The 23,683-nt window shown below is 36.7% G+C and overlaps 1 protein-coding gene across 12 annotated transcripts in view; it reads right to left on the bottom strand.

Moving 5' to 3' along the window:
- The window catches only part of LTBP1 (latent transforming growth factor beta binding protein 1), a 203,104-nt gene that overhangs the window by 43,212 nt on the left and 136,209 nt on the right, over positions 1-23,683 (bottom strand). For all 12 annotated transcript variants that reach the window (XM_080588430.1, XM_080588429.1, XM_080588431.1 and 9 more), the window contains 7 exons: positions 20,748-20,873; positions 19,519-19,644; positions 18,661-18,783; positions 15,045-15,164; positions 9,876-9,998; positions 7,674-7,796; positions 3,065-3,187 (listed from right to left, as the gene is read on the bottom strand). In XM_080588430.1, the coding sequence (XP_080444556.1) occupies positions 3,065-3,187; positions 7,674-7,796; positions 9,876-9,998; positions 15,045-15,164; positions 18,661-18,783; positions 19,519-19,644; positions 20,748-20,873 (864 nt within the window). The remainder of the gene's footprint in view (positions 1-3,064; positions 3,188-7,673; positions 7,797-9,875; positions 9,999-15,044; positions 15,165-18,660; positions 18,784-19,518; positions 19,645-20,747; positions 20,874-23,683) is intronic.

Genomic DNA, 23,683 nt, shown 5'->3' on the forward strand with positions numbered 1-23,683 from the left:
GATTACATGCATTCATTCTTTCATTTTTTTTCAAGAGGTACATTTACAAGAATTGTAAAAAATAAAATAAAATAAAATAAAATTTAATTTGTGGTATTTTGCTTTACTGAAACCTTTAAGAAGTTTTCAGTATCACACTGAGATCAAACACAAAATTAGAAAAAAAAATTTACTCAAGATGTTTTCATCCATCATAACAGATAGCAGAATTTCTTACTCTTAACTGTGTCTTTTATTGCTTAGATTCCAGCCATCCTTAGAGCCATACAAAATGCATAAAAGTAGACAATAATTTTGATAGACTAGACAAACTGATTTCGGCACTATTATTTCAAGTCCCATAACACCATTATAGAATTTTCTTTAAATGCAGACTGATTGTATCTTGTGTATATAAACCTTCTAGGCCAGTGTCCTGAAGACATTGCACATGTGGAAAGAACAAAGGCAGCCTGGGGAAGGTAATATCTGTATAAGGTGCTAAGGGAAAAGTCAGCGTGCTGCATTTCACACAACACCTACATATAGGAAGTCTTCTATGAAATCAAGGCAAATGTAGACCAATGGCATACTCTGGAAAGCTCTTTGAAGGTGTCCAAGACAGGTAAGTTGGGAGATCAGCAAAGACAAGTGCAGTACAGTACCTTCTCAGCATGCACACTGTTCTCAAAACTAAGCCAGTTTTTTAAAACTGCCAGAAAAATACTGGAAACCGTAACAGCTGATTACACAAGGGTAGAATGACATTTAAAAGACAAGAAAACAAAATTAATAATGTCAGGGAAATAGAGTTTAATTTGTCTGAAAGAGAACACTACATTCTTTATGATATTTTGGACTCTTTTCAGCTTTGCTCCTAACCAAAATACATGTTCTTAATTTCTAGCCTAAATTTTAGTCCAGATTCAACTTTGCAGATACTGCATTGTGACAGATTTGCCAGTTTAATTCAAGAGTTCTCTACTTTCAATTATCATTTCTTTTGATGGTAAGAATGCTATGATTAAATTTCCCCTATATTTTTTTTTGTTACCAAAATACACAGCTTAAAATTATTCAATCCTTTCTCTTCCAGGCCATCTTTTTTTTTTTTTTTTTTTTTTTTTTTGTGTTCATCTCTGAACTCTTTTCAACTGATCAGCATCCATTTCGAATTTTGGGCACCCAAATGTCCAAGTACAACCATGTGCATAAGTGCAAAATAGAGGTAAAAAAACCCTTGCATACTCCTGATGCATATTATGCTTTTTCTATCTTCCAGACAGTGCATTAGTCCTACTGGCCACAGGGTTGCACTGGAAGCTCATATTTAGCTACCTATCTCTGACCCCTAAATCCTTTTCAATCACTGTGTCCCAGAAGGAAACCCACTATCCTACACGTATGATTGAGATTCCTTCTTCAGTATGTAACTGGCTATATTAAAATACATATTGTTTGCTCATACCCAGTTTACAATGTGTTCAAGATCACTCTGCACTAGTGGCCTATTATCTTCATCTTCTACCCCACCCCTAATCTCTCCACACAAATTCTGTCAAAGATGTTTCTGTTTTTTTTCTTGCTGTTACAGAATTCTGATATAAGAATTAACTTTCAGTCATTTAAAGATGTCTCTGTTTCACTGCTGTGTAAAGTATTTTGAAGGTACTACTGAGACAAAAAAGTCATCATTTACAATATAAATATGGCTAGTTTTGTCCAGTCCAAAATACAGGACAAGAAAAATATATTCAAGATTTCAATCTCTGACTAATGAAAATTCTACTATTAGATCCTGTAACAGCTCAACAACAGGTAACTTACACAGTTATAACCCTCTAAACATACTTAATTCTGTTAGTCATAGACCTCCCTTTATGTTCTTTAACTGTGTCTGGTTCTTTGCTATTCTAACTTGTCTGTATTCATTGTATCAGCTCCCCCTTTCTTCCATTTGTTCTGATACTCATTTGGCTACTTCTCAAGCAGTTTCACTCCCCTTCTACAACAAATTCTTATTTTTCAACATTGGTGGTCTTTTTTCTCAAGTGTGGCACTCTTACCTGAAATGATTTCCAATATTCATTCACATTTTTCTGTTTACAATACTGTCTACCCCTTAGTTGGCTCCTAAGTGCTTTCAGTTTTGTGATATTCATTCATGTAGCCTATATACTTCTCCTTAACATAGTGGAGTGAAGAGAATTAGATGGTAGGAAAGCTGGCACTGATTTATAGCTTGTGGTCAATTCCCCTTTATCTGCTAAAGTAAGGTCTAATACAGTACTTCTCTATGTTGAATGCAACGTTTTCAGCATTAGAAAGCAGTCACATGTAATACTTAGAAGTTTTGCAAGGAATTTACTGTCGGTTGCACAAGATCTTCAACAAAGATCAGTTGGAATGTAGTCTCAGTTCAAGTCTAAACTGTGCATGAGAGGCGCTAAAGCAAAGTCCGAACTCCTGGTCCTCCAATCATTTAGAGCATGAAGATGGTACCACTTTCCAGCTCTGAGACCATTTCTTGTCTCATAAAAATGGATGGTAAAAGGGAGTGCTGAGGCATGCCTGGGTGTTGTGCCAACACAGAGATAGCATTCTTCAGACCCAAAAGTTGGGAAGTACTTTTTCTGGATTTGGCAGTGTTGACTTAGCCTCAGGTAACACATTCTCTTCCTCCCCATTCTCCACAAAGTACTGCAAAATGTTTTAGAGATGACAGGTTTACCTAACATGAATTGAGAATAGCTATACTGCTTTGTTACAACATCAGTTCACAAATATACAAGGTACTGTCAAAATAAATGCTACCAGGATTTGGGAAAATGCAGTACTGAATTTCTGTGAGTGCTAATATAGATTCTCTTTCGAGTTATGTAGGCTGAAATTTAAGCCTCTTGAACTCATTTCTCAACTTATATTTAGAGACAATGATATTAAGTCAGAAGAGTAAGAAAGTACTATCAATCATAAATAAAATGAGTTTATCCTCATTATCATGATCTGTGACCTTCACGAGTTATGATTATAAACTTCCATACTTATAAAAATGATCCAGGTATTTTTAATAGCTGTTTCATACCTTGACATCCCCTATTCGCTATCTGCTGGAAACCATCTGGACAAGTGCATTTGTAAGACCCATCAGTATTTATGCAGTTTCCTCGAAGACAAACATCACTGTCTTGAAGGCATTCATCAATATCTGAAATAAAAATGTAACTGAATAATCAAATGATGTAAAACTGATGAATTTTTAAGTGATACTTCAATACTAATGTAGCAACTTGAAGCTACTGTATCCTTTAACAACTATGTGAGGATGTCCTCTTCATTTCTTTCACCGTATTATCAAACTTCTTGTATTTCTAGAAAGCTTTAAAATTTGAGTCTGTGGATCATTTCTTCTTAGCAAGCATATTGAATATGTCATTTTAATTTTTAATGAAAAATATCATAACAGACCTTTGTATCAATCTCTACCTTACTATAATGGTGACTGTGGCATTAGAGTAGTACAATTATCAAGAAAAGCCAACCAGCTGTGTTTGCCTTCCAAGACAGACACAAAAAATGCCTAGTGATACAAACTTGTATTTTGAAAGATACACCTTCAGACATGTTAGACCGCTGCACAAAGATCCCTGAGCCTGAACTGACCTGAGTCAGATGATGTCCAGAGCATGTGCAAGACCAGGCATAGCTGGTGTGCCACACCAGACAAGACATGCCTATGGAGACTGCTCACAAGAGAGCCACGTGGACAGGCTTGTAGCACATAGACCACACTGTGTGTACAGCTGTGCTAATGGTTGTTTTCTCAGAGGCAGTTTATGTGATGCAATACAGCTATTTTGCAGGCTTAGCAGCTTCGTTACAAAGCTGAATAGTTGCTTTTGCGTAGTGCTGCACTTAAGCCATAAATCCAGATGAAGAGGCAGGGCATGCAGGGTCCAGCTCCCAGCTGCCTATCCACCACATTCCCAGTGCCAAGTCCTCAGTCTATAGACTGCCCTAGAGTCTTGACGTCGATGGGGTAAACATACTAACACATAGCTGGGAAAGGTTCAAGACAGAAACTAGGTAACAAAACAACCAAATATTTCAAGAACAGGATATTGGCATTGTCTTTACCAAAAGTCTTTTCTTTCCATTACCATTTGAAGGCAATGGCAGCCCAACAGAGGAAACAGAGCACAGGTACAGGATTAACTCAGCAAGTGCCTACATTCCAGTGATATTACAGTTTTGTTTCACTACAACTAAAGATCACAAAGTACTTCATGACTGGGTCTCTGGTTTTTAAAGCAAACAGAAAATAAAAGAAAAATCTCAGAAGTAACTTGCCCCTTTCTCCTCGGTGATCTACCTTGTAATTAATCAAGTCTATTGCTTTGATGGGACAGAATTTCTCCTGAAAAAGTTGACAAAGAATTTTTCCACTGCCTTGGAATATTCTGACTTCTTAACCACAGATTTGATATAACTAGAATTGTAACCTTTTCATGCATTTCAGGAATAATAACAATTGTAATTAAAAAAGAGGACATGACCTCATTTCTACATTTATCTCTGGAAGGCCTACACTGTACATCAAAGTGCAACTATCTTTGGGATTTAATCTATTTGATTAAAATAAGAAATAGTGATTGCTTTCTTACATATATGAATGTTATTGCAGATAAAACTGCACTTAATGCTGACAAAGTTGTGACCTTTTGATAACCACATGTTTTATAATCATTTTCAACTGAGAAATAAATTGTGGTTTATTTGAAAAACAGCAATTAATTTTGACTGGGAGCATGAGAAAAAATTAATGACTCCCCTGCGCCGAGTTAATGCCAAGCCTCACAACAAGAAGGCGTTTTCTGCCAAATTCAGTCAAAATTCATTATTTTCCATATAGGACAAAAACCTCCCTTTCTCTGATGGAAATCTTCACAGCTCCTATGGTTACTGCACAAGAATCTCGAGGCAAAGCAGAGACAGTAATTCATTCTTGAAGTGTTCAGTACTTTTTAATCACCCTTCACAGGTGTACATCTAGAGCATTTGGGCTAGCAAAATCTCTGAAAGCTGCTAGGAGAGCACTGGAGCCTTGTATGCTTTAGACAAGACTCTTTTCCAGCAGCCCAAGTTCTTTGAGATGTCCAGTCTATATGTAAGTTCAGCTAGTGCATATACATATTTCTGAAGGTGAAGAAAATCAGAAGAGGTGAACTTACAGCAGATAAAGTAGTTGCATAAAGCATTCTTACAGAGAGCAGAACTAGCACGGTGTGTTCACACTTGGTTTCCAAGGTGCAGAAAGCAGTCCATAATGTCATGCACTTCAGAAAATATTGAAGGGATATAGTGCAAATACTGAAGAATTTCTTCTACTTCAAGAGATGGACAGATTTTGTGGAGAACTTTTAATACTTATGAAAATCTTAAGTGAACAAATTGTCTCTGCAGAAATTAACCACTCTGTCACTGGATGGAGCAGCTGTAGACTTGGTTACAGACTCTTGTGAATGAGACAAAGGCCGTGTGGTAAGGGAACAGCTTTACCTGTTTTCCCTGTATGATCCAATTCCTCCTCTTTTGCCTTGAGAGCTTCTGAAATTGTTTTTTCTTGAAAATTGCCCTTGAATGGGAACAAGGAAGAGATGAAGATAAAGTAAAACATGGACCTCTCCTGACAGCCCACATCACAGTGATGGAAAGCAGCAACAGTTACTGTGACTTCCTGGGCTGTATGAAATGCGCCAAAGCAGACTGAAGAGAAGTTCTGGAAACTAGAATGGATTTAAATTAATTTCTGTATTTCATTTGCTCTTCCTCACTACAAGATTGTTTAACTAACAATTTTCCAAGCTTACACTCTTTTGACAGCATTTACTAGTTCAAAATCTTTCTCTGCAGACTTGGTGGTTTGTAAGGCCTCTCGCTGAAGCAATCTAAATGCTTGAAATGGTTATGCATCCCTCTCTCCCTGAGAGAGGATGACAGGCTGACAGGCTAAAAAGTCATAAATTAAACTGAAGCAAAAAAAAATTACCATCACACATTAGGGAAAAAGAAAGTCTAATGTAAGAACAGCAAAGTACTAGCGCAGACTGCTTGAAGAGATATTTGCAATCTCATCTGTTGAAGTCTGTTAAGAAGAGGTGAGATGAGTATCTGTCAGGAATGACACCACACAGTCTGTTCTGTCTTTAGGAGGCAGGCTTGACCTTGATTGGACCAAGAATCTTTGATTCTTGACAGCGTATCTCCGCATCTGTCACAACTCGTGAACATGTGAAGCCAAGTGAAAACAAAATTCTTTGACACAAGTTTCTAGTGCCTTGCATCGTCAGCCCACATTTCCTGAAGCTGATGCAAGTGATACTGGTATTCACCATGAATGCTTAGATGATCTTAAGTTCTTCTGTGACTATATTCTCCAAACAGATCAGTACCAAAGAGATTATAAGATATCCTTATTGCCTCGTTGGTGAGAACTTCAAGATATGTTGTCATTCATTAAATGTGGACAATCCCATACCATCAGCACTGATAAAGTCTGGTCTGATATCACAGATTTGTCTTGAGAAGACAGCACTGTGTCACAGCTTGGGGAAACTGCTCTTTTGCCTGGATCAACTGAAGAGGAGGATTCCTGACGTATTGCTCTGGGTGAGAGGGTGGTAACAGCCTCCTAGAGTGCTGTGTGCATGATAACCTAACAGCAGAACACACAGCAGGGAGAACAACAGTAAGGAGCTCTGCCTTTTCCATGGTATTAGCAGCTACAGGAAGCACACCAGAGACCAGAAAGTTTATTTATGCTAATACCACACCTACAGTAACAGCCTGAGAGTTTTTTCCTGTAGGGTAGGAGATAAGGAAACAACTGAGGTAGAATTGTTTCTGGAGCTCACTTATGAGAAACCTCACATGCTCAGGATGACTGTGAGTAGTGCAGCAAAAGGCTATATGACCTGATATGATACAACAATGGAGAAGAGGGAGCAGGTTTGAAATAATTCATTAGAAAAAAGTATCTGCTTGCCAATTACTGGACATTAAGCTGTTCTACTTGAGAGATAATAGAATGTGGCTGTTTTGTATAACATAGCATTTCTGCCTACATTTGCTATAGTTCTTTCACCTCTTTTGTTTTTAAAAGCTCAGTACACAGATTGCTTTCTGAGACAGTGAAAGCTGTGAGCTCCACCAGATCCCCTTAAAGCTCATCTTATACTGCGTATTTTCTCTTGCCAGTGCACATGTGGGATTCAAGCTTCCCCAAACCAGCTGAAGAAGTTTTCTCTTAGCAGGATCCCATGTGAACAGAGTATGCTGGCAGAAGCTTTTGTAATACAGAACCAACATAGAGCTCTGCAACAGAATTTGAGCAACAAGATTTGGAAAAGCTTAAGTATTTTGGGTAACAATGTCAACTGTTCTTTCAGTCTTACTGTTAGAAATACACGTGCTGATTTCTTGTATGTGAAAAGATGACAGGCACTATTTCTAAGAAACAATAAATATGTGGCTGTGCAGGAGGGGACTGTTGAATGGTTGACAGCAAAGTACTGCAAAAGAAAGAGGAGCAATATTTCTTTCTACCCCACTTGCAAAAGAGTTCATGCCTACGGCTGAAATACACAAGCTCTTACTGAAAAAAATGAATCAGTAGCTTAAGTCCACAAGCTTACCTTCACACTGATCTCCAGTAGAAGATAATGTGTAACCTTGGCTACAAACACATCTAAAAGACCCTTCTGTGTTCCTGCAGTGTCCATTCACACAAAGTGATCTGTGCTGGCATTCATCTATATCTGTAGCAGAAAAGACGGTGATGATATAACACATCTGAAAATACTGATTACTGAGCAAATAGTGCAAAAACCATCTTTGAACAAAACAGCAAAGGAGTGTGTCAATATGAAGTACTGTTTCTCTTGGTCTTATATTTATTAACAAACACAGACAGTCAACATAATGCATAAAAATATATGAAATTGCAGATTGGATGTTTTCCTCAAGGTGGCTGCATTCACAGTTCTCTCCCATAGTGTCAATATCCCTCAATACACAAACAGGTACCCACAGACAGACACACTGCTTGTGAATTCTTTTTGTTTCTCTTGTATCTGGCAAATGTAACAAGCCAGCTGCTCCAGTGAGTCAGCAAAACCCACAAAATACTTTCCAGAGGGATCACCACCTTTTAACAGGGTATGGTTTTCAGATACACACTGACAGGCTGTTCTCCTATTCAGCTGTACATTGAGGCTCCTTTAAATACTTGCCTTGTAACAGTATTAATCCTCTAAGTATGGGGAAATGTCTCTGCTTCCACAACTACTGCTAATCCCTCAGTGCTTCAGTTCTCATAAACTGGGGTCAGCCTGGGTTACCAGATGGACTTGAACACTGAACTTAAATTTTCATATGAATATGTCAAAATAGTGGAGGGGAGCAGCACTTTGAATTCAGAACGCAGCACATCCTCTATGAGCTAGGAAACCTGTTTTCACTCTCTTACTTATAAAAAGTTTGTGAAGAAACGGTAATTAAATCTATATGGCAGGTTGTTAGTCACTTCTAGGATTTAGGCACGGCCGCATGTTGTTCTGAAAATATACTGCAATTCAAACAGGAGAAAGTTACTCAGTGAGTTTTTTCTGGTCTGTGTTATGGCTATGTAGTCTGACCTCTTGAATAATGGTCCCTTGTGACCAGAGAAGTTTTGAATTTAAGGATCACCGAATTCTGTGGGGCTGCATGAAGTATCTGGGCACGTGTACTGATCCTGACTTTAGAAGGGTGCACTTTAAGAAGAACTGTCTGCACATGCCAGCACAGCTTGGCAAAGGCTCTTTTCCATGAAAGGCTCAGAGGAAGCAGTCAAACTTTGTCTACATACTTTCCCCAAGACTGGTCTGCTCTGTGTCCTGGACAGCACATTTAACTCACTCAAGCCACTTAACGTACAGTGATGTTTTGTTTCAAATTTCCTGACAAAGTTAAATGAATGATTATTTAGTTTTATTGTATTATTTTAGCTCTCAGAAGGCTGAATGTGTTTAGTGCTATATGCAGACACTTATGGGAAGGGAAAATAAAGAAAAAAAACAGCTGACAAGAAACTCAGGTTTCTGTGTGCTTCCGCAGCTTGGAGACATTATCCCAGATTTTCACTTCTGGTGGACAGGTTGCAAGGAGTCCCTAATGGCTGCTGTTCAAGGAGGAGAGGGATACTCATATTTTATATATGCACTCTGTGCTCTCTCTCAGACTGCTGTGCTCTGGCTTCATAGCCAATTTTGTTCCACTGGAGCAGTACCGATGGGAATTTTAGATGTGGAAGAAATGCAGGACCTGACACTCTGGAGATACAGGTACTTGTTTGTAGAAATATGATACCACACTCACTGAGTATGTTGCTTGAAAAGCAGCGATACCAAAGCAAGCATCAGCTCAGCATTTAACTGACACTACTGAGTTCCACGAGAACGTAGCCTGGGTTTTGTGATTCCACTCCCTCACATGAAAGTAAAAAAGATGAAAAGAAAAGCAAATGCTACACTAAAAGGTTAAGACAGCAAAAGCCACTGTCTCCAAACCTCGAAAATGACAGAAATGTCAAGCATTTTGCAGAAATTCCAATCAAGTAACATAAATATTACTAAACATTGTTGATTGGCTTTATAACCCCAGATGTTTTATAACAAATCACAAAATGTATATGCGACTATGTAAGCCATAAAATAAAAAAACACATTCTTCTTACATTTTTGGTAATTTAGCCTCAGTGTTGTACTTTTGTTGTCTCCATGAGGAAGAATACTATTAGATGAGAAACGTTATCTAGAAGTGTAACCTTATAGAATTTTAATCATATTCCTTCCTACCTTCACACTGATCCTCTGATGCAGAGAGTTTGAAACCTTGGCCACAGATACATCTGAAAGACCCCTCAGTATTTTCACAACGTCCATTTGTACAGAGATTGCCATACTGACATTCATTTATATCTGTGAATACAAACAAAGCATAAATGTATAATTAACTTGGTTACAAATATCTCTCAGGTGGGTGTGGGAATTGATTCAAGTTCTGTCATAAGCATAATCACAACCAGTTTTCCTGTCTTTTTGACCTTGTCAATTCTGTAGCAATTCTGATTAAAAAAAAAAAAAAAAAAAAAGGATTTGAATTTGAGCTGGCCTGTGCTCAAAGTATACTCACAATCCACATGACTAAAACAATGCTTTAATCCTAGTACTGTAGTTCAGGTTAACAAATCTCGTTTGTTTTGTTTTTTTAATAGGGTTTGTACTATGACCTGTGTGTCTACATCATCCTTACCTAAATAAGATCATTTTTGCCCATAATTTTCCCACTGTGGCTTAAGCCTGACCACTGTGGCTTTAGAGTAGAAAAGAGGTCAGCATGTGCTGGCACACTCATTCTTGCATTGCACAGATTTACTCTTAGGAAGTATACATAACTATGATAAAAGCACAAGCAGCTGCCAATACCTTGTAACCATCGTCACTAATCCTGCTATTGCAAGAAACAGTCCAGATAACCCCAGTTGCAAACACAGCTCAAGCTGGCAGGGCTGTGTTGGAAACCGTTCTCACTGAAATCACTTTTGAAACATTTGCTCTTGTCACAGCTCCCACCTGCTGCCTCTGCTCGTTTACCTGGAGTGAGGGAACAGGGAGGTTCTCCTCGGAGCAAGCTCTGAACTCAACCACACTTTCTGCTGTTGAGTTTTTGCTGTTTTTTAAAGCTAGGTCAATTAACGTACAGGAGTTAAGAGTTCTCCAGTGCATAGATAAAGACTATATACAAAACACGTGCATGTTACACATTACTAGATAATGTTTTTCAAATGCACTTAAGGGAGGTAGGTTCTAAAAGACATAGCTAACACATGAGGAATTTCAAGAGGATTTCTGCACTTCATGCAGATCCCTTGTAAGGCTAGTCTATACAGGCAACAAAGAACTCTAATCAACTAAGACTTTATAATTAAAGTTTTAGAAGCAAAACCTCTCAATCCAGTTGCAAGCCAACCTTTATTTACAGGAAGACTCAAAAATAACTTTTTTTTCCCTTTTAACTGTTGCACAGACACATTTTCATCTTTCTCTGGAAGGAGAATATTAACTAGATGGACCACTCTGTTCAGTCAACGTGAAAATTGCTGTGTTACTACTTAATCATTTTCAGGTATTTCTTCTGAATGCAATTTGTAGAAAAGAACAAACAAACACTAAAACAAACAGATAAATAACAACTTTCTTATAAACCCAGCCAGAATTAATTCAGAATTCTACACTAATCAGTATTGTCTTTTTTCTAGCGGTGGTTTTCATTTAAACAAAATAAAAGTTAAACTTCCAAATTTAATTTATTTTGAGGGTGTAGTTAGCAGCAAACAGGTGCCCCTCTTTCTATGGAAAAAAATGTATTTTTCAGCTCTAATGAAACAGAAGAAAATAAACCTTATTTGCTTTTATGTCAGAAATCATATTACTCTCAATTATACTGTCTTTTGCCACCATAAAGCACACAAAATCTGTCAACATAAAGTAAAACTACTGATTATTTGAGGCACTTGAGCTATAGGCAGCTGTAGAACAGGGAGAGATGGAAAAAGATTAAAAATCTTTAATTCATCTCATAACTCTTATTAGCTATTCTGAATATCTGCAGCGAGTATTTTCCTTTATTTATTTACCTTTATTTTATTATTTTCCTTTATTTATTTACATTTATTTACCACTCATAGCTCTTCACATGGTACTGTACAATCCAGCTTTTGACAAAGCCCATCCATGCTCAGACACAAATGAAACCACCATTATTATCCATATTTCAAATGATCTGTCTCTGTCAATAAAGCCCCTTTGTTAGAGGCTGGCTAAGAATACGAAGTGGCCTCCACCCTGATGACAGCACAGATCTGCAAGTCTTCTGCTATGGCAGTTCAGTAGGCAATACTACTTCCATCCTTCTGCAAGACTGATTTCTAAGATTCCTTCCTACCAATTCAAAATGACCTCACTGAACAAAATGGAGAACACAGAGAACCTAACTCAGCAGTTAGGCAAAAAAACTTCCAAATGAATAACAAACCTGCTTCTTACAGATTGCTTGTCATCTGCTTTTCTCCAAGCTACTTGAAAACAAAGTTGGCAATATAATTTCTGTTTTTCAGGTGGGACTAAAAGATCAAGAGACTTCCCCGTAAAACCAGCAAAAAAGCCAGGAACAGAATCTAGGTCTTCAAAGGTGAAGTCCAGAGCTGTACCTGATTCTATCAAAGTTCCTTGCAGCAGGGCTAGGAGTATATGGATCAGCTCTGCTGACCTCTGTATTAGTTTTGAAACCTCTTGACCACATTCCTAACACTTTGCAAGCAGAATATTCTTAGTTAACTGTGTAGCTGCAAAATTCACCACAGTAATAACAATGAGGATGAAGTGGTCTAGAAATTTTTGTAAGCCTTTTTATTATTTTTCCATTTATTCCTTAATACACAGAAGTGTGCTCTAAATTCAGATACTATTTATTTTCATTATATGTCATGATACATTACTGTATTAGAATGTATGTATTTGGAGAGAGAATAATTAAAAAAATAGGGATTGCGTGTAAACTTAAAAATAATTATTTCAAATAGCCCCTGCACAATACAAACACATGATGGGATCTTGGACAGTAGCAGCAATTGCAAGACAGTAAGGAGGCAGGGTGTGCTGGTGTCATTTTAATTTCTTCCGCTATGCATCTCACATTGGATACTCCTAATTAAACTGCAGTTAAATATATTCTATATAAGTCTGAAGTGATAGACTTGCCATCATTAAATGACAGGAGATATGTTCCTGGATTTAAATCCTGTAAGGCTAAAATATAAACACCACTAAAGACCTGTAGAATTGTTATGCTACACTTTCTAGGGCATCAAGTGCCAGCAGAGGAATGAGCTGAGGTAAAAAAAAAATAAATAAATAAAATACTGAAAACAGCCCTGGGGAAAAACAGCAGAGCTTCAACTGACCTAAACTAACAGCAGAAACAACTGAATTTACGGAACAATGGACTTAAATACCCATCATAGATAACTTGGCATATATTTTCCTCTGCACTGTATTTAAATGATACCATATTGAAAGGCTGTAAGACAAACTCTGTCTGCATTACATTTTCTAAAATGCATATGGCTCATCTCCAACATGATGTAAGTCTAGGATAAACAGAAAATGAAGACTGATCACATCACTAATGATGTGAGTGAGACGTCTAGGCTTAGAACATTCCACAAAACAAAGGGAAACTATATGCAGTGATAAAAGGAAAAGAAGCATCTGCATCTTGGAACAAATACTTATCCCTTACGTGAATTAGATTTGTTTGTAAATCTGAGCAAAGCAATGATTTCTTGCCTCTCAATTCTACTCCTACTAAGTTGGTTAACAAGAATGGAACAAGCGAAAGGTATACCATGGAATTTTCAACAAGGCTGTTTTCACAAACAGGCATAGATATCAAACTCAGTATCAGAAAAGAACACAAAATGAAGGTAAGTTTACATTAAAAAAAAAAAAGAAAAAATTAAATAAAAGGAAATCTTTGAACAGAATGAACGTGCCACATTCCTTGCAAGGACTGCAGGAATCCAGGCAGGTGGGAAGAAGCAAAACAAAGATGTGTATCAACAAATGTGTGCTAAGAGAAAAACATCAATCTCTTTTAAACATTTTATAGCTTGATATAACTCAATTAATACCTATCAAATTACCTGAGAAATACTTTCCTGCACAATAACTCAAATGATAAGACCAAATAATGCAGCTAAGGCATGATGATAAATTGTTAGAGGGATGTTCAGACAGAAATGCTGTGCTACAATACGCCTTCATTGGCCAACAGAGTGACTGAAAAGATAAAATCTGTACAACAAAAACAGTGGCGGGTTCTGACAGCCACACCATACATATTTCAGGTGCTTCACTGCAACCTAGCTCTAGTCTTGCTGCAAAGATCAAAAGCCCATTTGTGGTTGGAGCACAGTAGACGCACACCTCCCAGTGTTAATTTAATGCTCTTAGACTGCTTCATGAGCTGAAACAAATCACAGCAGTGGGGAGCAATTAGGAAATAAACTGTTGAAATACACTGCCAATCTGAACAACAATAATAATGAAAAGACTACCTATGTAGGGTATTATCATTCTATGTTTAAGTAACATGGTTACTCAAACAACTGTCACAAATTATAGTGCACATGTGTATATGCACACAGAGCAGACAGGAATATTCACAACAGACAGATCTTTCACAACTGAGGTCAAATTCAAGTTTCTAGCAGTGCCACAGGAAATAACACTCAAAATTGCAAAAGATTTAATTTCTTTTTGTGCATTAATTCACTTTTCTCAAATTAATTCTACTTATCTCAAATAGCTAAAAATTGATTTGAAAAAAAAAAATCTAACTATTAAAAACAAATAGACAAAAACAATGTGAAAAATCTGTCCTAAAAAAACTAAACAAAAGTGAGAAAGACAAGCTGTTAAAAGATGTGCTGAATAACACAAGGTTTGCTAGAAGTACAGATAATTAAGGTATTACTAACATGTGCTATGAGCAAACTCCCATATCCTGTTGAAAAGCCTACCAGTCACAGTGATGTGTTAGCACTCTCATGACTTTTCTATTTGCAAAATACCTCCAAAAAATGGCTTCATAGCATTTCATTGATGATACATCCCTTTCAGACCTGTATTTTCTATTTTATTTTTTAAAAAACTGAAATTGTATGATTTACAGTGTAGATTTAATGTTCATTTATCTACAGTAAAACTATATTTCCTCATTCATCCTGTGTCTGAGAACTTAAAATAATTTCAAATTCAATTTCTCTTATTTTCAAGTATTATTGAATGAAATGGGGAACCGTGGCACAAGTGCTATCATCAGGTTTTAACATTGATGGAATAGGAAATACAGCATCTTGGAACAAGAACTATAACCAGAGATACAAACAGTACTGAACATACCATGGCACTGTCCATTCCAGCCTCTGAATCCCACTCTGCAAGGAATGCACTGGTAAGAGCCAGGAGCATTAACACACTGTGCATCTGGACAAGTAGTTGGGGTCATGCATTCATCAATGTCTTCAAAAGAGAAGATAAAAGAAAATATAGGTCAAAACCGTAACAGAACACTGAACAATAAGCCAATCTGGTTATTCCAACTGAGTTCATGTTATACTCATAAATTTAAAGAGTTTTGTACTTTCTGTAAGATACCCAGGAAGGTACAAGTTAGTAGAGATTTGTACCAGTGAAGGGGCATCTATGAGAAATAAATTAGACAACAGTGCATGCAACAGAATCTGAATTTTCTGTTATACTGCCACTTCTTGGTAGGCCCTGTATAACATACAGCAGATCAGATTTCTGGCTTAGATGGGAATAAATACCATTGTTTGTGTCACCCTTCTACCATGTCGAAATGTCCTCAGGTACCTACCTCCTATTGTCTCTCTCAGGAATGTTTGTAAGCGCACTGCAGTAACAACAAAATTACTGGCTTCTCAATGCAAAGAGAAATTTGGTAGTCTCGTGTCCCCTAAAGTTATGCAGAAAAGTAGTATGGGGACTATGAATTTAATTGTGTGAATGGTAATCGAACAAGTTGCTTATAGGGAATAGGGAATTAATTATGTCTGAAAGAAGGCACAGGCAACATACACATCTCTGTGAGGCTGGCAGCATTTAGGGTGACAGAGGGACTTGTTGCATCACAAGAGATTGCAGTTTACCCGTGAAAAAGCACCAAGATAGGTCCTGAAAAGCTCAAATATCCCATGATCAGGCTCTGAGCATCTACCAATAACTTCTTATCCTGCACTGAAGAAAATTCCAATACATCCAATATTTTCAGTCTAAAAGAGACTGCATACAAAAGTTGTCATTCAAAGACAAGCTGCTGTTGAGTGACCTGTGGATTAGATGATAACGGAATTAAAATTGCATGGGCAGCCTCAATCTAGCCTGCTTGCAGATTTGAATATCATTTTATGACATGGTCTGTAATGATACAATTATAATATTTTCTACCTAAGACTTGCTTCACACAGTGCATGCAGCTAATGAAATATTCAGAGCCTAAGTTATCTCTAACACCAGCTCCCTAAGTTAACATCTCTGCTCCAAGCCTAGATGTTGTGTCTTCAGCAGTTAAGGACTGCTACTCCACCACAGAGTGTTAAGGGTAGCAATTTACTCCTAGTTTTGGGAACAAGCTTCACAGAGGGAAATTTGCCCCCAACACTTGTACTTTAACTGGATAATGCTCCAACCTTCAGAGAATTGGACATCTCAGCTCCAAACTAGACACTGGATCTGTGCAAATCACATTTTTGTATAGAAACATGACAATCCAACAGAGTACTTTCTCATAAAAACAGCACCAGGCCTCCTGAGCCTCTACAATGCAGCCCTGCAAATGCTTCTTAGTGAAGCAGCTGTGAGATTTTTAAAATTTATTTATTTTAAATAACAAACAACCTTCCTCTGAAACCTGCTCTCAGAACTGCCTGGACTGTATTCACCTTCAAAACACACAACATGAATTATGCATTTTGCACAGAAATTTTCAGTCAAAATAAAGTCTAAATGCTCAAAGCTTAAAGAAATCGCTAGAAGTTTTTGTAGGAATAATTAATTGTATGTAATAACGTTTCACTACGCCTGTAACACTGTTCTACATGAACAACGAACTTAGCGAGAAGAACATGTATGCAAACTGTCTCCCCAGCTGGGCCCACAACACAGCTTGCGTGGATATAGCTTGAAGGCAGAATTACGACAGGGTGAGGAAATGTAAATGAACAGTGTGTATTGTGTGCAGCTTGGAGGATTCTTACCTTTGTTTTTGATGTGCGGAGGAGGTGGAAAGAAGTTATTTGTGGAATTTGGAATCTGTCAGTAGTGTGACTATAATGTGTAGGTGTAATGACATGGTGAAATGATTCCCTGAACGTGTCATTTCCTTGGTTTGATGGATTTAGTGTAGGAGGGTTTTTCCCCAAAGCAACCTTAAATAACTTTCAGCAGAATATGTGATTTTGGAGATTACATATTTTTAAGCTAAATAATAGAGGACTACACCACACTACTTAAAATACAAGCTAATAAGAAATTCGATGCACTGTGATATTCTGATTTTTAGCCTATTTTAGAGTCCAATACATTCCTGACTGACAGAGAAGATTTGCAAAAGCAGTTGAAAGAGCAGAGTGTGTAAAGCATTTATTAAACAGAAAAAAAAATGTCTGAGTAGAAAGTGGAATCTCTTAGCAATGCTCAGAGCAGCAAGTACACCCACAGCAGCTTTACATTGATCATTTGTTAGGCAACCTAACATGTTAGCAATTTTATTCTGTCATAAGTACCTTAGAAAAATGCATGTACAAAATTATGTTTAAAATTAAACAGCTGCCTGTGGTTTTTAGTTCACAATTCCATTGAAAATGAAAAAAAGAACAACAAAATAGGCAAAAACAGCACACTGGAAAATAACACGTAGTTTTGAAGGTCAGACATCATAGGATCTCCTGCAACATGAAATATCTGCTAGGTATACATTTCCAAACAAGAAAAAGAAAGAGGAAAGGGGAAAAAGGAAAAGAGAAAAGTTCATTTTATCACTTGCTGCCTGTTCTGTTTATTTATTTATTTATTTACGTTTATTAGGAAAAACAATGGATCCTTTTGGAAACAAAAGGCTTTGTAAAGTGGACAGGTAAGGAGGGAATAGTAATAAACTTAACAGATTCCATGTCAAGAGCTGCTAAAATAGCTGTCCTGAGATGAAACAGTATGAGCTACTTCAGGTTCTGTCCTCAGCAGGGGAATTCCTTTGCAGCATCTTAAATCTAAATAACAGGAATTGAATTACAGTTGCAGAAATCAAATAACTGAAAAGGTTGGAGAGTACGCAAAAGGTTTCTTGTTTAAGATTGCTCCCCCTGAGAATTCTCCCTTTGCAGCTCAAGCCTCTGTGCAGAGCCTCCCTTGAACAGCAGGCAATGTTAATCTTTCCAAACAGTGGTAACATTTGGCACTTTTTATGATATGAATAAATTGTAACTTCACTTCATTGTCCCAGACATACTGCAGATAAAACAACCAATATCCTTCTGAACATTGTCATTTTTAGCTGCTGTACGTGGGGAAGTAAAATGACCTGAAGGCAAATTAAATGAAGAAATGTTAGAGAAATCCAACAGTGAGTTTAAGATAGAGAAATTACCAATGGAAATAAGCACAGAGTGGAATGGGGAAAGGAACTCTGAACGCAATAGATATAAAACTACTGTGCCAAGAGATTCCATCTGAAAAGAAATAGCAAATAGAGATAGAAATTACTTAAAAGAAATGTATCAAGTAGAAAAATAATAAGCATGCAAATTCACTGTGGCATAGTTTTAATATTTCTAATGACCATCTTTCTTTAAAAACAAACAGGTGTAAAGTTTACTGCTGAGATCAGAAAGAGCAGTCCATAAGAAAACAGTTATCATGATGAAATGGCTCCTCCTATTGCAACTGTTTGGTTTGGCAACCGTTACTGTGTTACCACCAGTGAAGAGTCCAAGCTTACCTTCACATTCCCCTCTCCTGTTCATTTGGTATCCACTGTCACAATATTCACACCTATACGAGCCAACAGTGTTTATACAGAAGCCTTCCCCACAAGTATGAGGCCTTGAACATTCATCAAAATCTGCAGAGATGAAAAAGAGAAGTTAAGAGAAACTTTGTTCCACCACAAAATTACCAAATGCTTGCATCTCCCCTAACCTTTTCTTTAGTTAAACAAATAAAAAAGCTCGAACTTTCAAGCTGTTTGTAAGCCACAGCCTTAAAGCACTTCTTATTGAGCAGTTTCATCTTTACTTCATTGCATGTGACTGGAGAATAAAGTCTAGAAACAATCAGGCTGCAGGAAGAGGTACAGTGAGCGCCTCTGTGGTTGCAAGCACATTGCTTGTCACTGAGTGCATGCTGTGCTCAAGGGAGCGCTAACCTAAGGAAGTTCACAGCTTCTTCAATGTGTTTCTGTTACTATGTAAAGTCCACAGATGTTTGCAGCTATGCTTAAAAATACGGTTTGTTAAAGCAGCTAGAGATTGAAAGAGTTTTGAATATTTGTATTTCCCACCACAGAAAGTGTTTTTACTAAATGGCAGTTTTCCTAAACAAATATGATACTGAATAAATTCTTGTTTTTCAACAAATGATCATTTTGAAAAGTAGGAGAAACCACTCACATACTTTCCTCTCCACAATACCTGGTGAGAGACACTTAAAACACTTCCAGACATCAGACCAGTACCGATGACATTTAGAAAAAAAGTTGAAAAAGGGACTTCTGGGGGGGGTTGGATAAAAATACGAAAATTAATCAAGAAGCTTATTTTTATTTTTATTTTTTTTTACAAAGTAGAGCAGTAATTACCAACGCAGTCAGTTCCATCTTCACTGGCCATGAATCCAGCTTGGCAAATACATAGGAAACTTCCTTCTGTATTTTCACAGCGTCCAAGGGAACAGAGATGAGGTGTCTGATTACACTCATTAATATCTATAAAAGAAATAAAAATGTAAGACTGTAGAATAACATATTTAGTTGTGATTCTTTTTGTTCATTCTGTACCATGCTTTTGAAAGGATTGATCTTGTAATTATTTTAACTATTTGAAAAAGCATATGCACTCCTCTCCCTTAAAGCTTCAAAAAAGATGCATTAAATAGTTTTGGTTGGAAAAAAATGCTCTTACTGGCATAGACTATATGAATATTGCATTGGCCTGAAGAATGTGACATGATTACCATTCAAATCACTACCATGAGTGTAAGCTGAGCACAAGCTGCAAGCATAATACATTAATACAATTTGTATGAAATAGAAGAATGAAATAATAATATTATTTTTTTTTAATATGGCAGTCACACCTGATAGCCTGTGCATCAATTTGAAGTTACTGAATTTTAGGTAGTGTGAAAAGTTGATAGTATATAGTCTTGAAACATGATATAATAAAGTCTTCCTGATCCAAGTTACAGAGGAACCAGCATACTCTGAATCAAGGAAAGGGATTGATAGGCTGCTTCCAGATCTGAAATGGCTTATTCAGAGCCTGTCTGGGCTTTGAGCGGACAAAGACCTCACTTACAGATCTCTTAATGTGCTTCTGGGATGCTTACAGTATTCTCTTTTTTTTCCAGCAAGTGGTTGAAAGGAAAGGCCTAACAAAGTGACCGGATTTAGTTCAGCTGCAGAGCTGGTAGCTGGTCAAATTGTTCTGAGACACAGGCATTACTTCTGTCATTCTTTCTCCAAACAGAAGTGTATTTCTTCCTAGCAGTCTGACAATTTTAGATACCTAATACAAAACCGCGAAGAAATGGTCTGTCTAATCACTTTTTCTCTCATCTCACAAAGGGAATGGCTTTCATTCAACTTTAATTAAATTTACATTCAGTTCTGAGTGGTGAAAGGCTATATTAGAGACAAGCTGGCAAATTTTATTTGACATACAAAAACTAGCTTCTGTGTAGTTTGGAAACATCCAGTAGAGGAATCAGCTCCTGACTGCTCTGTAGCGTATTCCTCCTGATCAGACTCTACATTTCAAACATTTCATAATGTGATTATTTCAAAGTTTTGAAAGCATGCATTCATACCAGAGCATTTTGTCTGCTGATCATTAAGTTTGTATCCCTCGTAGCATATGCATGTGTATCCCACAGGCAAATTAACGCAGTGTCCTGCTCCACAGATATCAGGATTAACTGTGCACTCGTTGATTTCTAAGCAAACAAAACAAATCTTAACATTAAACTCTCCCACATAGTTGTTTATGTGCACAATATTCTGTAATCCAAGTAAAGATTGGGCCTGAAAGCAACTAAGTTTGTAAAACCTGGGTTTCTGTAATAAATAACTTATCTGGAAGATCTAGAAACTATCTAGGCTTTTCCTAGTGACATATTTTCATGTCCCATCCAAAATCTATAAATGAGTACACAAAAAAATAAAGTAAAATAAAGGCAATCTAAATATATATATATATATATATATACACACACACCATTTAATCTTTGCAGCAAAGGTTATGAAAATAACTGTGGTAGGTTTCTTGTTATTTTTACAGAATACACATCAGCTAACAGCTTGAACATATTTTGTAAGATAAGGAGATTCAGATAGGGCAGCATTGGATGCTAAGTCCTTAGAGTTGTTTTGGAAATTCTCAAAGTAAATGTGTTACTGCTAAGAATATTAATGAATATATTTGGTTGCAAAGTAAATTAAGGTTATACAGCAGCATGAAATGGTAACTTCTTAAGAAGTTATAATTTGTAGAGAAGAATCATTTATTCAGACTATTTAGAAACAGATTACATTTAAATTTAACTAAATCTGAAGATGCAGAACTAAGGCACTCAAAACCACCTCAATTAACTGTATTCAGTTTATTTTACCCAATCTAGAATTTCATCTTGCAAATCTTACCTCACTTGCATTTACTATGTCTTATATAGCTGAACATTTGAAACTGTATATGAACAACAGATTATTTCATTTAGTAATTATTATATTAAATAATAACCTAATTAATTTCCTTCATAGAACACAGCAATTTGTAGTTCCACTCTTTTTCCTGAGGAAACAAAACCCAGAAGAACACGGAAAGCTACCATTTTTTCTCAACTGATGTTAGTTCACAACAGTGTAGTAACTTCCTCCCCCCCCCTAAGGAAGCAGGGAGCAGACCTTCAGAAGGGGCAAAGTCACAGCAGTGCTGACTTCCAAATTCTCATTGACCATTACTAATTAGTAAAGCTTTCATATGGGATTGACAAACTAATTAGAGGTAATTGAAGGAGGCAGCTCAATGCTTGCAGAAGGACAGGATAATATCTCTATTCTTGCCATAGATTCAGGAGGGTTTAACTGGGGACAGAATTGTACCTCCAACAGCAGGGTGATTCAGGCCCTGTATATGTCGTGTACAACTCAAACATCCACACTGGCCATGCCTTCAAGAAAGAAAGCCATCTTTTAAGAGATAAATTTTTACTAAAACGTGCAATTTCACTCTGTGAATGCAAATCAAGGAACTACAAGGTAGATATGTCTACCATATACAATACTGCATCTTAGAGTACTTACCTGGACATTGCAATTACTTCAAAACCTGTGTTAATTCTGAGACTAGCCAATCTGACACTGCAGTGCTCTCACGTATATATACTACATTGACTTTTTTTGTTTTCAGATTTATAGCAAGTGAAATTTTCAGGCCCTTTGGACACAGAACCATGAATTAGACAAGTTTCAGCTATGACAGGAGTATTATTTGCATTTCTGTTATTTTTACTTCTTGACACGTGGATGTATGTAGAAAAGACAACTTTAATACATCAAATACAACTTTAATACATCAAAAAGGAAGAAACAAAAATGTTTATAAGAATGCTTCAAAATAGATCTTACAGTAACTCTGCATCTGCTTTTTGTAAAACATGTTGATCAACATCCCATGAAGTTTACACCCCTCAAAGACCATAGTCATGTACACTTCTCATACACAGTAGACTGTGTGCACTGTCTACAGACCTCACTTGTGGACAAGAATGTACAAGGGAGTGGTTGTCAAGCTAATGTAGGAAAACATTTAAAAAAACACGGAGTTCTTTTATTATGGGAAGTAAGATAACATATAAAGGGAAAACTAAAATTCTCATTTATCAATTCCATTTTTAAACTTAAAAACATTCTACCTCTCTAAATTCTTAGTTTAAAGCATCTTTCACTACTTTTCCTATTGTAGCATTCAGGGTATTGACTGTCCAGAAGTAAACCTTTCAAAGCACACTTATTATATACTATATATTTACAACATGTTCTGTATTAAGGGTGAGAAGAATGAATACTTTTGAAACCCTTCTGAAAAGGGTGGATCATGAGAATTTCTTTCAGAAAAGTTTTATTTGTGAATAACCTTGTGTGTTTTTCTTTATTTTTTTCAATAAGGATATTGGAGGTGTACATAGCATCTATTAAAATAACCCACAAATATTTTGATTTTGAATAAGAAAAATAGAAATGTAAAGAGTGAAAAATTATTATGCAACCTATTTGATGAGCCACCTTTTTGTTTCCTAATAAATAGTCATTATTTCCTAGTATATAAATACTGTATTGTCCAAATATACATTGTAAATCCATATGCTAAGCGAAAGGGCAAAATGAAATTTCAACATAGGACTCAAGCTCTACAATTTTTTTTAGAACATGAAAGGAAATATAAAATCCAGAAATATTGTAGACACAAGAGGCAACAAAGCACAGAATTTTCATAACAAAAATGGAAACAGAGTAGCTCAGAAGAAACGTAAGACTCAAGTCTTGAAGTAAAAAAGTACAGAACTCACTTCAAGTGAAAATGTAAAACAGGATTGTGAAAGGCACCAAGGAAAGCACACAATCATGGGCTCAGCCTTCTAGGTAATGTTTGCCAAGGGCAGTCAGAAAAGCAACTCTTGTAACTCATCTCAAAACTAATCTACTTACACTGTATGAAGATTTATTTTCTGCAAACAGGAGACTTTCA

The sequence above is a fragment of the Anser brachyrhynchus genome (assembly GCF_964034855.1).
Source record: "Anser brachyrhynchus genome assembly, chromosome: 3".
NCBI lineage: Eukaryota > Metazoa > Chordata > Aves > Anseriformes > Anatidae > Anser > Anser brachyrhynchus.